The 17603-nt window shown below is 34.5% G+C and overlaps 1 protein-coding gene across 1 annotated transcript in view; it reads right to left on the bottom strand.

The window, feature by feature from the left end:
• The window catches only part of LOC121410074 (low-density lipoprotein receptor-related protein 1B-like), a 146051-nt gene that overhangs the window by 108042 nt on the left and 20406 nt on the right, over positions 1-17603 (bottom strand). The window contains exons 4-11 of the mRNA XM_041601932.1: positions 16962-17140; positions 11168-11410; positions 10086-10302; positions 9611-9745; positions 7972-8098; positions 6552-6696; positions 6055-6171; positions 2402-2674 (exon numbers count right to left, since the gene is read on the bottom strand). Of these exons, the coding sequence (XP_041457866.1) occupies positions 2402-2674; positions 6055-6171; positions 6552-6696; positions 7972-8098; positions 9611-9745; positions 10086-10302; positions 11168-11410; positions 16962-17140 (1436 nt within the window). The remainder of the gene's footprint in view (positions 1-2401; positions 2675-6054; positions 6172-6551; positions 6697-7971; positions 8099-9610; positions 9746-10085; positions 10303-11167; positions 11411-16961; positions 17141-17603) is intronic.

Here is a 17603-nt window from a genome sequence, read left to right as displayed (position 1 = left end):
GTATTTTGTATTACTACATGCATTAAGTTTATTTTTATTCATTATCTTTGAAAGTGTGGCAGAATAATGATATTTTTTATAAGTTTGATTTAGAAGTCATGATCAGTTTTACCAATTTCTTAAAAATCCTAGACAATACTTCAGCTTTATCTTGAGCAAAAACCTAAAACACTTTTCAATTGTAAAACTGTTTTGACTAAGGTCGGTTAGTTTCGGTTTAACCTTTTGACTACAGCACTGGTCCTGAATGACCTTTTGGTGTTTGGGAGGAGGCTTGCAGTTGGGATTCCTCAATTTTGAAATGAAAGCATGACTTATTATTTGACATTTATCTTTTTCTATTGCAGTGTATGTCCAGAAGAAATTCCCACAGTCCCAGACATCAACAATAAGGGCAGTCATCACAAATAAATTGAGCAATGAGGTGAAAATGAAAAGGAGGAGGGACAATGAGGCTGCAAAAAAAGACAGTTGAAGCTAAGTCACCCCTTTAGAGGTCCTGTCTAGTTTTGGTAAAGATTTTTTAAATGTGAATTAGGCTGTTATTCAATTATTTATATCGTACAAAGGTGTAGTGACTGTTAAATCAATTTTATGCATTCATAAATGAATCATTCCTCTTAAAGATTTTAAATTCCACCGTTAAATCAAATTTAGCACCCTTTATTGGTAATTTTATTATTTTTCTTAATATAGGCCTTCATCTCAAATCTTAGTTTAATTAAGTGAATGTATATCACGGAGCTATATATGAGGATTTTACCCTGAAGTTTTCTTCCCGTTCCATGGTTGCGAAATGGTTAAATAGCAAAAAAAAAAAGAAAGAAAGAAGCAAATAGTCAGGGATTCCAACTTTTTTTAATTTGACATTTTAATTGTTAACTTTACCCATGTAAGTTTTTAGGTTGCATCTTTTGCGCAATATGTGTTTTATTATGATATAACATTTCATTTTATCTGGCAATGGATTCAAACGTTGATGATTCACAGATTTACCAAAACTAGACAGGAGCTTTACTATATTAAATATCAACATGCCCTCATCTTACACTTCAAGATGACCCATCTTGTATATGTTATCAGGAAAAAAAATGGTTGTACTTTATATACTCTACATTTTACATAAAATTTTCTTTGTACAATAAGCATATCATGTCAATCTGTATGAACATTTTTATATCATAGGGTCATTCCATGCCAATTCACCCAATGAATGTGCAATTTTGCACCCGACCGTCTCAGAATTCGTTGTAATTTGGTATACATAAAATTCAACATGGCCCAAGCACAAAACAAAAAAATTAGTCCAATCGGTCCGTCGGTTCTCGCGCTACGGCCCGCCCTTTTCTCCTTGTTTTGACAAAAATGGGCGTGACCTTCAACTTTCAATGGCCACTGCGTCGTTACGTGTTGACCAATTTTCATGAAACTGGTACCATTTGATAGGAAATTCAGAGAGGAATCCAAAACATGCATCGAATAATGTATTGGAGCAATTTATAAGGTCATGACCTTTGACCTTAACTTTGACCTTGAGTTTGACCCCCTGACAAATAATTTTTAACTTGATTTTCGTATATGTTCATTATTGGTATGATATTGACAAAATATGTTAAAATCAATGATGATATTTTATTTCTTTCACATTTAAAAAATCTTCCAGAGATACCATGAAATTTCACTGTAGTCCCACACACTGATATTCATGTTAGTAAAGTGTTTACCAGTTACATGATTTCTTCCAATCTTCAGTTACAGCATGCAAACACATGAAAAGAAATTAAGCTTAATCAGTTTACAAATAAAAGATTAAACCTTTATGCTCATGAATAGGTATCTGATTAGGCATTTTATGATTCAGCAATATATATCATATACATATATATACATGTATATATTTTGATGATAAAAGTGAAGACTTTACTACCATGAATATATATGATATATATTGCCGAACATCAAAATGAATATATATTGATGAACAAGTGTTTTCACAATCGGGCTTTAGATTTTCGACTCACTACGCCACTGAGCGGATGCGATTGAAGTTATCGGATTTCAAATCGTTGAATATTGAAAGAGGGTATCATTGCAACTAGCGTATGTTAGATATGTAATGGGGCTTTGTTGGCAGGTATTCTTGACGGGAAAGTAGTTGAGGAAATGACCGTTACCGTTGTTTGGGGGTGTCAGATCTATCGTCCAAAAGAGCATGTCGAGCGGGGCTGAATCACCCCCCCCCCCCCTCCACTCCTGATGCGGTCAACTATGTGGTTCAACCTGGCGTTGTGAGGATGGTAATTAATGTAAGTCTCAGATGCAATAATCATATCTGATCGATACACATCTGCAAAACCTATATACACACGCACAGATTGAGTAAAACCGCATGCATTCTCACCTTGAACAGACCGCACCCCGCCCGTGATAATCTTTACAGGTGCTCCATCTCTGAGAGTAGCCATCCCAATCGCTTTCATTCCTAAATCGCTGAAAAATACAACCCCTTCATCTATATCAGCTGTGATAGCAACAGCATGAACCCGTCCTCCTAAGAAACAGGATACATTGAAGTTTGTGATCATGGGTAAAACGATGTCTGGAAAGTTGATTGGATAGCGACAAAGCTTCGAACGAGAGGCCACAAAGTACTGCGGTGGATCTATAGTACCCTCTGAAATGAAGAAATAAAGAAAAAGTAGTTTAAAGTTTTTTCGGAGCTTACAATTAAAGAGATATTCTTTATTAAAAATAATACGCACGGAGCTGTCATCTATTATGAGGGTCCTTGACTGAAGCTTTGCATCTATGCTCTTATTTTTCTTTTGTTTCACAGTTTATTATTTACAAGAGATTTACCACAAGTTGTTTGCATTTATCTAATTTCTCTCAATGTATTTTACATGACTTGTATTCAAGCTTGTATTAGCTGGGATCCAACTTCGGAAGGTGCCTACTCATTGTTCATTAACTAATCTGCAACAGACAGACAATGAATCAATTAAAAAAGATGCCTTTCAATAAATAGACGTCGGTGGCCCGCCTCCGTGGTCTAGTAGTTGATGCATTGGCGTTCAGAGCCAGGGACACGGGTTCAATTCCCGGCTGAAGCAATTTTCAACCTTTGATGATTTAGAATGGAGGACAGCTCCGAGGGACCTTAAGTGAATCTGCGCATCTTTTTTTTCATATATAGAAACAGCAAGAGGGATGGGTTTATTATAGGGTGAAGAGGGTCTATAACTCACACCTGACCTCGCTTTAGTTTTAACCTTACTCTTAGCAATACTTACTGAACTTACCGTAAATATTATATTCTATACTTCTTTACATACTGATCACTATTACTTTATCACTAATTGTTTATTAATAATTAACCTACATTTTTTTCAAAACAATACTTATCTTCGTTATACATTGCGTTGTATTTATCATTTTCAATAGTATGTTTTTTATTATGTTTACTATACACGAAATTGTATTCGTATATTAGTTTAGATCCTGATGAAGGGCATGTGCCCGAAAGCTTGACGACTGGTATTGATGATAAGATGATGATAGTTATCATAGAAGTATTGAACGCTTCTCTAGGTGGTGAAATTATAGATATTGTTAGTAATCTAGACTTCAATAAAAGCCCGGGGCACGATGGCACATCAAATTATAGCATCCCTGACACATATCTTAAATCTATCGATTACTAATGGCATTGTTCCACAGAAAATGAAAATTGCTAAGGTGATACTAATATCAAACAAAGGACTTCCGATCTACTTAGTAATTATCGCCCTATTTCTCTCTCGACCTCCGTTTGCAAAAATCCTCGAAAAACTCGTATACTCACGTACAATGAATTTTTTACTTTATCATAACATTTTATCAAATGATCAATTCAGTTTCAGACAGAAACATTCCACAACTCATGTATTACTTGTTTTTTTAGATAAGATAGTCCAGCCATAGATAACATGTCTCACACTGTTGGAATTTTCCTTGACTTCTCCAAGGCCTTCGATACCATATGATTATTCATAATACAAATTATCCTACTATGGTATTCGAGGAAAGGCCTTGGAGTGGTTTGATATTATCTTTCATACAGAAACGATTTGTGAATATTAATGGACAATACTTTTACGCTAGACTAGTAACATGTGGTGTCCCACAATGTTCGTTGTTAGGCCCCCTATCATTTATATTTTATATTAATGATTTCCAACAATGTTCTAATATTTTGTCGTTAATTCTTTTTGCAGATGATTCTAATACATTTTACTCCCATCTTAACCCCATCAGCCTCCTTGAAATTCTGAACGAGGAAATAAAAATGGTGCAGACCTGGATAAACAGAAATAAATGTTAACAAAACCCATTATAATAGTTGTTTAGTAATACTATACAATTTTTGTAGGTGATATATCGATTGCCAATTCAAATCCTAGTAAAGTCCATTCTACAAAATTTCTTGGAATTTACATAGATAGCAAACTGTCATGGGAAACACATACTTATTATCTTTGCACACTAACGGTGAGAAACACGGGTATTTAAACAAACTTAAACACGAACTTCATCTTACTATCCCTTTACAACGCTTTAATTCTGCCTTACCCCACCTACTGTATACTCGCCTGGGGCAATAGCAGCAAAACTCAATTAAACAAGCTGCTTATTATGAAAAAGAAACATAAACAATGCCGGTTTCCTCTCCCATACAAGTCGATATTTCTATGAAAATCAAGTCCTTCGAATTCTAGATTTACTAGCTATAATTTAGGTATCTCTATGTTTGCAACTAACCACAAATAAATTGCCAGTCACTACCACCTCATCATTTGCTTTCAAAATTGCAATCCATTCTTCCAGAACTCGCCAAAACACATTTTTTTTCATTTACCACTCACCCAAACCACGTTTTCTAAAAAAGAAAAAATATTTTCTCAGGACCAAAGTACTGGAACGGACTCCCAAAAGATATTTTAGAATCCACTTCAAACGTAAACTTAGCGATTTCTTCTGAATGATTTTGCAGTTCAGGCAGCAGCAGACATCTATACACAGCACTCCAATTCTATTTGCATCTTTTACTATACCATCTCTCCCTCAAAATTATTATTTTTCCTTTAGAGCGTGCTACAGATGTGAATAAACCAACTGGTTCATTACTTATATCAACTACTTAGTTGTTTTTATTTTACATATTGATAATATCCCAGCATTACCAATTTTTCTATTCTCCTATAATAATAATGATGATAATAATTGGCATTTATATAGCGCTTTATCAATCTACGACTGTTCAAAGGCCTTCACAATTATCATTACCTGGTCACTTGATTCATAGCATTCCAAGCAGCCTGTTAGATTCAAACCTGCTAAAATATATGGCGCTATACAAATGCTGTGCATCATCATCTGTGCAAATGCTTTGCATCATGTGTGGATGTGAAAATATTGAATAAAGTTTGGACTGGGGTGATTTGAGCCAACAAACAAGGGGCAAGTTGAGCCATCGTAATTCTTATGGTAATGAATAATAATTTTAAAAAAATTAAAAAGCCATTGATATGCAGGCAGAAAGTAGCAAATTCATGACGGTTCTTTTACTTTTAGAGGATATTAATATTTATAGAGAATAAACAAGTGAAAAGACCTAAATAAAAAAATGACATGCTGGTTCTTCACACATACATTTTGTACACAGTTTTTGTGGCTCAACTTACCCCAGAAGGTGGCACAACTTCCCCCACAGATGGGGCCAGTTGAGCCGTTTGACATCGTTCTTTTTCAAAGGTCACAATGACTTTCAGTGTGGGGGGGTAGAAAGTTATATATTGGTGAAAAATATTTCCCAAGAATCAAATTTAAAGTCAAGTTACTTATTTCTACAATATTATTAGTCATATCAATTCTAATATGCAAAATGCAAAAAGTGACACAACTTACCCCGCCTTCCCCTACTATTTCTAGAACATAGTTATGCCCATGATGCAAAAATGTATCGTAATAAACACATCTCGTCCTATGGGGCATAATTTGGTTCAAATAACTCACCCTTAATACAAGTACGACCATCTTCATTTAATAGGAAACCATTTCCACAGAGACAGGTGTAATCATTAGGTCCTCCTCCAACACATAGGAAGCTACACGGGTTGCTACTACATGGCGCTGTCAGTATGAACAAAAACGGTTCAATTACCTCTAATATTAATAAGTATTTGACAACAATAGACGTTCCTATTCAAAAGTAGTTCTAATTTTCACTTTAAATTATACATCCCGAATTTATGTTTCTTGCACGGTTTTAATATAATTTTTTATCGATTCCATGAAAAATAATATTTCCGATAGATTATATTGAATTGTCAGCTTTCCAACCAACAAGTCTCTATTAAATTCTTAACCATGGTAACACTTACATTATATCACATTCAAGGTCTATTAGTTTTTATAATGTTGATAAATTTGTATTTGTTGCCATACTGTATAAGGTGATTTCAGGCGGATGAAAGTTCTAAAATGAAAAAAAAGATCGAATATAAACTTACAATATTCTTGAGGCTGTTCATCCGGAGCGTATGTTACAACACTGTATGGATCATAATCTAGATTTAGATTCAGGAGTTCTTCACCACTAGCTTTCATAAGTACTATCATTTTCTTGATGACCTTTGCTGTAGTGTAAATGAAGTTCTTCAAACAGAAAAACAAAAACTTGACTAATACACTGAGAGAGGGTACTAGTCCTTATTGAGCTTTTAAATCAGACCAAATAATCATCGAGAATGGTTACAATGAGTAACATATACTGGGTTTTCTGTTGCCTATGAAAAACGACATACTACTGGAGAGGCAATGAGCAGAATGGTTTGTTGTTATTGTTATTATTGTCATCATTTTGATAACTTATATTAATATTAATATAATCATTATTATATTAATATTATCGTGTGATTATTATTAGGCTTACTATCATTATTATCATTATTAAATCATCAATCAGACCATAAAATTACCATAGTAATAAGAATGTTTATTAGAAATGACATATTTTCATCTGCATAAATAAACGTATTGAATAACCAGCACTTATTATTTGAAATTGATGATATACACGACTATAAAACAATTAATTTGATATAATGATAGCAAATATGGATATAGGGATAAATGGTAAGATAGCCATAAGTTAAAACGAAAGAATAAATTAAAACCATTTCTTATTATGATTTTATATACAAAACACGGCGCTCTCAAATCATTCGTAAAATTTTCCGATTTTTTGTTCATTTTCTTGGTGTAGAAAATACACTGCTGTGTCCTGTCAAAAATACTATTGTTGAAATTTTGATACATTTAAGATGGCATTAATACCAAAGTCATTTATGAATGCCTTACAAATGCCAAGTCGTTCTTGCAAACGCCGAAAAAAACATCTTAAAAAGCTTAAGGCGTTCTTACGAATGTCATAAGAATTTAAGGCTTCTAGAATTGACTCTATTGCGGTTCTTACGATGTTTTTACGACTGTAACGACGTTCGCATGGTCAAATTACTATAACATACATGTAGATGGTTTCGTGTGACGTTAAAAATCTGGGACGAGACGTTCTACCTTACGAATGGTCTGAGAACGGCATGCGCACGCTGGTTTTGTGTGGCCTCCTTGAGAAAACCATATAAAATGTTCTAAAATTCGTTCGTACGGTGTTAGTCATGTATTGATGACCGAGGGCCAAGGCTTTCATATTTTACATTCGATTTTGATGAAACTTTAAGTGTTATGCTTCTTTCATTTTTTTTTTATTCAAATCGACTTTGTGTTGGGGTTGCCCTGTCCTTCAACTTTTATAAAGCAGTTCTGCCTCGTTGCCACGATTTCATGTATCTATTTATTAAAAAAAACAGTAGCTGATCGGGTATCAATTTGAATTTTAGATCATACGATACTTTGAGATAACAAACTTACCCCTGAGATGGTCAAATCAAAGAGTCCTATATCATTTGCAGTGTGCATCAATGTCCTTCGATTTGCCCCTTCAATGCTACAGGATTCAATGCGGTTGGAAGATGGGTCAGAATCAACCCAAAATACCCTGTCATCACAAAATTTTGAAAATATTAAAAAGGAAAGTTGAAAAAATATATTTGAAACACTGCAGGATAACATATGTGCTGTCAATATCCATGTCACAACTTTGCGTACTGACTAATATCTGGGTAAAGAATGAGATACAAATATCATTTTTCTTTGATAATTGTAAAAGTAATTGATAAGGAATATATATATATATATATATATATATATATATATATATATATATATATATATATATATATATATATACATATATATATATATATATATATATACATATATATATATATATATATATATATTCATATATATATATGAATATATATATATATATATTCATATATATATATTTATACAACCATAATACAAAAATAACTCATAATTCAGTAAATAAAGAGAAGTGGAAACGACTGTACACATTTGATATCTCTACTATTTTCTTAAATAAGTTTTAATCATTCTCCAAAAATATTAGGGTAACCACAGCTACTGTTGTGTGGTGCATGCTTATGAAAACAATAATTGGCAGACCGGATGGGATTCGACCCCTAAGGGCACTCCAGTGGTCTAGTGGTTATGACAGTGGTATAGTAATCCAGAGGTCGTGAGTTGGAATCCCACCCGGTCTGCCAATAGGCAGGCATCATCACGCAGCAGAACATGTGGTTATCCTTGTGGTATTGTTGGCGAAAGATAAAAACTTATTTCACTACATTTATCGACCAACAAATGAATCCTTCGATTGATGCCTACTATTTTATCTTTCATCGACAGGCAATTTCATAAAATTATCAACCTTTTTGTAAGCTCGTCTCCCATTTTTCTCAAGTCTTCCTTTACTTTATAAAATGACCGAGTCATGGTCCTTTGGGAAAATTACAGACTGTCAAAAGAACAAGAAATGAGAAACAGAAAATTTCATGAAGGTCCCACATATAAGGGGTCGGAAGCACATCGAATTATCCTGATGTATTTTCTTGTCTTTAATGACGGATTGATCGGAAAAACCTTTTCGCCCAGAACGCACGGAATTAAGTTTGACATTTGTATCGGCTTAGCCAATAAAAAAATAAAAGTTTATGCTTATTATACATAAATCCAATATGTTTCTCCTTTTTACATGAATCTCAACAATCCTGAGTGTGATATAAAGAGCAAATAATTATTTTAAAAAAAATATATTTAGATGGGCATATACACTTTCACAAGTAAGCAATAACTGTTAAAAGTTAAAATATCGAGAATCTAATTTTTGTGAAATCATAATCCTTCTGGATTGTCTAGCTTTAGATCATAATCATGTTTATTTATTCATTCGTATTGAGGAATAAAATCATTTCTGATCAATTTTAACGCATTTTGCTTTCGGTAAAATTTATACAGTTGGGGTCTACGTCATGAACTTGTTAATAAATCGTAAAACACGTTAAGAGCTGTGCCTCACAGCAAGCGAAACATCTTATTCAAAACTTGACCATTTCTCTTTAGGTTCCGTTTTTAATGTACTTACAAGTCATCTTTGTAATCGATTGTTATTCCAGAAGGCCTTACAATGTTTGTAAAAACCATCTCAAGACGACCTTCTCCTGCTAGATTACTCCTTTCTACTTTTGGTCTAGATCCCGAGTCAGTCCAAAATAGATATCTGAAGGTGGAAAGGTTGAAAAAATGAAATCGTGTTTTTTATATGTTATCATGATTATGAAAGACGCTTCATAAGTATTTCGATACGGGAATTGGGATAAATACAACTGAATTTTAAAGCATCAGGCAAAATATCACTGCCTTTACATGAACAACCCTTCCCCACCCCCCCCCCCCCTTGCAAACTTATCCTGCGCATGGTCGGAGAAAAGTTTGTAATTATTTATCATGTGTTTTGCAACTTTCTGTACATGGTTTGTCAAAGATTTACATGACGTTTCCCCGTACACTTAGTGATATATTTTGTCGCAGGATTTTATTAGTAATTAATATTTTCCTACCCTCTTGATGGATGAATGGCAATGCCCGTAGGAATATCAAGATCTTTATCAATTATCAATGCGTTACGCGTTCCATTTTCGTTACTCATTATTATCCAATCATACGCTGCGTCAGTCCAATACACATTGCCTGTCAGCCAATCAACTGCGACTCCTGTTACGCTAGATGATGTAAAAGCGTAGTAGATCTTTGCTGTTCGGTTGCTACCCATAGAGCCTGAAAAAATAAATAACACACATTGAAAGAAATTCAAAGGCCCTTTTCGCTAAAATCTGAAGTTTACTAATTATTTAAATACTTAATTAGATATGATTAAAACAGACATAAGTTGTGATAATGGTTACTTTTTTATACTCCAAAGAAGGACATTGTCATAAATCAAACATATATATATATATATATACATATATAGTGTGTAAAGCTTTACATGTACAACAGCTTTTGGCAACTCTTTTTTTTTTAAATATTGTAAAGAAATGGATGAAGAGAACAATGGTAGGCGTAGCTTAACTCAAGGTTCCCAGAGCTATCTACCCTTTTTTGAAAAATTGGTGATGCCGAAAAAATGTCTCTGCCGGGAATCGAACCCGGGCCCCCAGCTTTGAACGCCGGCGCCTTAACCACTAGACCACAGAGACAGGTTAGTGGCTAGACTGAGCCCGATCCGATTGACCGTCAGATAGACAGATATTCGACACTATACCAATTGTATTTTCCTTCACCCGACAAAGGAAAATTTTTCAAAAAAGGGTAGATAGCTCTGGGGAACCTTGATTTAAGCTACGCCTACCATTGTTCTCTTCATCCATTTCTTTACAATGTATCTATATATATATTACAATAATGTTTGGATTGATATCATATTGATATCATATATACAAACATACATGTATTGCGACATTGGTTCAAGTCAAGTTTCCAAATATAGTTCCTAGCACAATGGTTGATTGAGAGATCATCCTTTTTTCAAATTCGCCAATGATCTATCATTTATACCGGCATCATGACAAAACTCTTTAGGCTCCTACATGCCCTTTTGAGCAAGTAAAGACTTCTATACAAACTGGAGAATGAATACTACCCTTGATCATGGATTTCCTTAGACCACCACTCCAGATGAGTTCATGCTGACCATATCGCGTTGCTAGAGCGGTCCAGTTACCACTTGCAGCTTGGAAGTAGAAGGTGGTTGTGACGGATTCCATTACTGTCTGATCGGCATTCAACATCTCTCTTGGATCTGCAGGAACACTGTTTAATCGCACTTCACCCGTCGAAGGTCTTACTTCACTCCAAATGACTCGTGAACCTAGAGCTATATCAACTTCAGATAATAAGGTGTAGTAACAAAAAATAAAGGTAATTTATTACACCGGTAAATATAAATTAAGGTTTGACCCCAAAAAATGAAACAAAAGGTTTCTTCAAATGTTTCTGGTAGCATTTGACCTCAGGAATAACATACCAAAACATAATCGATATTCACTGGAAATGGATATAATTCACTAATTATCCTTCCTAGAACCCAATCAAGGTTCATAATCCTGTTGTAGTAAAATCCTTCGTTTTCATGTCAATATACACCAAATATATATCCTCACTCTTCGAGTTACTATTGTTTTATGTAGTGGCTTATGCTTCTTTTTTATGACTACTTTACGTGATTGCCTCATTTTAAAGGAAACCAAAACCCAAGAAGAGAAGCAATCTAATTGGAAATAGTAAAATGAGAGGGGAAAAACAGTTTCATCAAAATCGGTTAAGAAAAAAACAAGCTATGGATATATAAAAGTCTTATTGTACTTTTTATGGGGATCCTCAAATTGGCAAACGTGCTTCAAAATGGCTGATTTTTTTGCCTACGTTCGCATTATTAGTGGATTGGTGAGATATGTCTGCTCTTCATGAATTCCTAAAACCAGTCCTTAAAATGAAATGTTTTATGACCTGAATATTAAATATTCTAAGCATCATTTGGTGAGTGAAAAACTTCAGTCGCTTCCTACAAACAAGCCTTAGAATACCCCTCTTCATGTCTGAATTTCTTAAATATTCAGCTCGCGCTTCGGGCTCGCAATATTTGATTAGTGAGATGCGTATGATAATTATGATTACGATGACTCCAAAAGGGGCTTCGTGTGCTTAAATTTAATTCTAGCAAAATCAGCAAGCACTTGGCACTCGCATTAGATGACTAAGGTGAAATATGTACGTTCTTAATGGATTCCTTTAAAAATAGTCCTTAAAGTATCCCTGTTTGGGGTCAATACATACAAAATTTCAGCTCGCGGTTCGCGCTCGAATCATTGGGTAGTGAAATACGTATGGTCTTCATGGATTCCTACAAGCAGTCCCTAAAATTCCCCTCCTCAGGTCTGAATTTCCAAAATGTTTAACTCGCGTTTCGCGCTCGCAATATTTTGATTGAGATGCGTATGCTAATCATGATTACAATGACTACAAGTACTTCATGGTTTAGATGTAATTCTAACAAAATCAGCCAGCGCTTGGCACTCGCATTAGATGACTGTGGTTAGATATGTATACTTTTAATGGTTTCCTAATATATAGTCCTAAACAAACAAGGCGAGTGCGAAGCGCAAGCTGAAATTTTTGTATATTTTGACCCAAACGTTTTAATACTATGGTCACATTTGTTCTACGGCGGCCGTACGGCGAGTAAAAAACAGCCGTTTTAACATTTTTGTACCAGCAGAATATAGGTGGGTTTAATAAAAATGAATAGAACGGCTGTTTTTGACTCGCCGTACGGCTTCCGTAGAGCAAATGTGACCATGGTATTAAAACGTTTGGGTCAAAATATACAAAAATTTCAGCTTGCGCTTCGCACTCGCCTTGTTTGTTTTGCGAGACAGGTACGAATCATGATTACAAATATTTGCTTATAATCTCCCTTTTGAGGTCTGAATTTCAAAAATGTTAAGCTCGCGCTTTGCGCTCGCATTATTTAATCATTAAGATAATATTCGTTTAGTGGCACTGTCCTTAACAGTGGCGTAGACAGGTCCTTAGACCTGGGGGGATGATCCCTAGCTGGGTCATACTTTATATATATATATATATATATATAAGACGTTTTCAAACGCTTTGCTTGCGACATGCTTGGACAATTTCACGTCATTACATTGACCGAAATTCACAAGGTTGAATTGAATCTTGTCTAGAAATTAGTCAAATTTTTATCGCGTAAATGCGCGAGATGAGTATGTTTTTTGTCAAAGGTCCGACAATGAACACGCTGAGGGTCGAGTTAGGCTTGTTCTGTGATCTTAGACCATAAATTAATCTTATCCATGGATTGATTCAATCTGCCTTCGTGAATTAAGGCATGTCTATATATTGGATGATTCTACCTTCTTTGAAAAGCGCAAAGTACTCTGAAAAAATTAGTGAAATAGTTCACTCTTTAAGGAGTGAATATATGAAAGAGTGAATATTGAGTGAAAAAAACCTCGGATATCACTGAGGCCATCCAAAATTTGCACTTTCATTCCGAAATCATTCATTTACTAATTCGCTCCTTAGAGACTGAAAATTTTCACCTTTCCTTTGCAAAGTAGGGGTTGAGGACATGGCCAGCAGGGAAAAGGGTCTGTGTATGTGTATTGGTAATTTCTTATTAATTCGTTTGAACAGTGTTAATGTGTTATGAAAGCAATTGCTCTGAAAGGGAGTGATTAAGTGACACTTTCTTAAATCTATAATGAAATATTTTGAACTTATCTCCTTTGCAAATACATAATTATTATAAGGAAATGTACTTGGTGAAACTCTGAATAACGATCCTTAAATGTATATGACGACGCAAGACAGTTGTTATTACTTAAAACTTGCAAGTTGTAAATGCATATAAGATGATTGACTCTGAATAAAAGTCCAATTTTGATCATGTTTGTCATTGATGTACGTTATGATTATTACTGCTATTATTATTGATTGATTTTAACTAGCATTCATTGCTTTATTACTGTATAGTTTTGCTCCTTCCCCCACAGAAACCTGGGGGGATGATTGTACACACCATCCCCCCCCCCCACCTAAAATTCTGGGGGGATGCATCCCCCCCCATCCTCCCCGCTATCTACGCCCCTGGTCCTTAACATATCTATATTAGGTTAGTATACCTGGCAACTGAGCGCGCTTCGCGCGTACACTAAGTGGCTCGAATTTTTTGCTGGTGCCCCCCCCCCAATGCCGTGTCCCTGGTACGCCACTGGTTGCATTGCATACATTTGTGACATAATTTGACCTTTCAAGATTTTAAATGACATTTAATTGGTCTGAACGCAATATAAATGTCTTGTGACTAATTCGATTTTGCATTTCCTATAGATTGATATCAAACATGCTGAGTTTATTCCGCTCAATAGAAAATTAACAATTAAGAGGAATGTGAGAAAGTCTGTCAGGTTTATGACGTCACATAAACAAAATTCCTAAGATGCCAAGGTCGCACCCATCGGATTCTTAATATGTGCACCCTCAACGTTCAGCAAAACATGCATGATACCTAACTTATTTGTATTTAAAACATGATATTTTTCGCGCTATATGTATTACTTACAATTGTAATTCAATTTGACCTTATACGACTTTAACTGACAAAGGAGTGATATAAATGCCCGATAATCCACATATTTGCATTTGATATTTCATTAGCTTTAAATTGATATCAAACATGACATGTTTGTTTCATAAAATATGAAAGACACAATTAAGAGGTATGTAAAAAAAAGTGGACGTGTCCTATGACGTCAATTAAAAAACGGTCAAGTTGTGTGTAAACTTAAGTAACAACAGTCAATTTAGACCCCAGGAGCCATCTTGTTTTTTTTAACATACCAGACCACTGACTGTCCTTGTAACTTGCCCTAATTCATACCTGACCCTTTAAAGCAATGTTTAGACACCAAACCAATATTCCCCAAACAGCTATGTAACATCACATTTTTTACTCCATTTTTGTAAGCCATCTTGGAATTTTGGACACAGACTAGACCACTGGCTGTCCTTTTGACTTGTACTTGTGTATAATTTGACCCTTGAAACCAATATTTAGACACCAAAATCTCACAGGTGTGATCTAAATGCGTGGTAATCCACATATTTGCATTTGATATTTCATTAGCATTAAATTGGTATCAAACATGACATGCTTGTTTCGTAAAATATGAACTGAAAATCATGTTTAAGCGATATGTAAAAAAAGATGGAAGCCATCTTGTTTTTTTTTACATACCAGACCACTGACTGTCCTTGTAACTTGCCCTAGTGCATAACTGACCATTTAAACCAATGTTTAGACACCTAACTCATATTCCCACACAGATATTTAATCAACTATGTAGGAAAGCTTCTTGCATATGACGTCACAAATCAAATAATGATCGTAAAACTTATTTTATGCTTTGATGGATTTTTTCTCGATCTAGAGCCGATTTCCAAAGGAAGAAATAGGGCCTACCAATGAATATCCATCAGTTTCTATATCTGTCACCAAGGGGACGTTCGTGTTAGATTTAAACTTATTGCATTGGATGTATTCATTTCAACTGTCTGATATTTCATGCATGCGAAATTCCTTTATGTTTTTCAAAAAAAAAGTGCATCTCATGGGAAGGATACATATCTCACCAACCAAAAGCGCGAAGCGGGAACTGATTTTTGTTCATATATTCTGACCTAACAACCATACATTTTCAGCAAGTATTTAAAGGAAGAATGATCGAGCTGATTATCTCAATGGACAAATTAAAACGAGTGTGAAGGCACGAGTTGAAATTTTAAATGATTAATACTGACCCGAATGGGAACATGTTAAGCACTGTTTAACATGTAGGAAAATCATGAAGAGGATACTAATGTTACCTCAAATGATGAGGGCGCAAAGCGCAGGTAGATTTTTCATATTCATACAGGTATATATAACCGAAATGGGACATTATAAGCTCTCTTGGTAATAATGAACAGGAAGACTAACGGTACATTTGTCTAACTGTCCAATTCGAAAGCAAAGTGCAGGAAATATTTCATATAGGCCTACTTATACAGTATACTGATTTAAAAAGTGGTAATTTCAGTTTGTGTGAATTCAGGAAGTGGTTTCGTATCTCCCTCATCAAATAATGCAGGCGCGTAGCCAGTAGGAAAGAATTTGTTAAAATAACAGCTGAACGGATGGGAGATGCCCGCATTGTTGCGTGGACGAAGATAATGTAAACGCTTTCGTTTAGCATGTGCAGTGTAATCTAAATATTAAGAGATTCTTTTCCCATTTGACAACAAAAGCTATAAAGATTTAATTTATTCAATTTCAATTTATTTTTATTTCATTTTCAACAGAACAAAGTAATGTGGTCAAAATAGTAACAATGAACTTATACAGACAAAATAAATTGAGGCATGTACAGTACATGATATTTATATATAAGTAAAAGTAAAATAAAAAAATATAAGAGTACTATAAGTAAAATATAACCATTACAAAATAAAATTCTGAGAAAATGGAGGGATCCACTAAAAAGCATTGCTTGTATCGAATGGTAAAAATCAATGAAATGTTATTTTCTCAGAAAATAAAAAAAAATTTACTGCAGTGTATGTCTATAGACAAATCATTTCACAACCGTTTCTAAAAAAAAAATCAGTTATCACGAACTTAAAAAAAAATGAAATTCATGCATTTGATATGACACAACATGTGGGGAAGCTGCTCGTTTATGATATTACATTTCCAAAACTTAACATTCTAATAACTTTCTTAATCTGTAATTGATTTCCCTCACGCCTTTTTATTTGCTATTTTTACAACAAACTTTCTCAGGGTGAACTTCCCCTTTAAATCTAAATCTTACTTGATTCATAGGATATGACGAATCCTTGATTGTTTCCCGCTCCTTCCACAGATACAAACTTGATAGTGACCAATTGTCCACTAGAGTTAATCGATGTTGGTGGAATTGTAGAACAGTATTGACCAAACAGTGGTATCCCCGATGTCCCATTACCATCGTATATCCAAAGAGAATCTCCACTAGAAACATAATACCAAAATCATTCTTGACAATTTCAAATACTTGAATCAATTTGACTGAGGAATACTGGTACATGACTGTTACCGTGTAACTATCGGAGAAACACAACTTGTCGGTACTGGCAACTTTCATGAAACGGTCCTCTTGTGTAAAAACAACACGTATTTGCATTTGCTACAATGTACTTTCCTTAAATTAGATATGTTGTTTTTTTTCATTGGTGGGTCAACGTCTAACCAATTTAATGTAACTTTAATCTGACCAATTCTTAACGAACGTTCAATCACAATATGAGGTAAATGTTATCCATGAGAGAACAGCTCTTCGGCTATAAATCTACATCACTTTCTCAAAAGTTTGTAGGATTACGGAGATATGAAATAATACAGTACCGAAGTGTGACGTCATAAATTTTCACTTCAGCAGTTATGTTATGCCATATTTTCGTAGAGCATGATATAA

Source organism: Lytechinus variegatus, chromosome 3 (assembly GCF_018143015.1).
Source record: "Lytechinus variegatus isolate NC3 chromosome 3, Lvar_3.0, whole genome shotgun sequence".
Lineage (NCBI taxonomy): Eukaryota > Metazoa > Echinodermata > Echinoidea > Temnopleuroida > Toxopneustidae > Lytechinus > Lytechinus variegatus.
The sequence above is the reverse complement of the archived record's forward strand: the minus strand, read 5'-3'. Positions and strand labels throughout refer to the sequence as shown.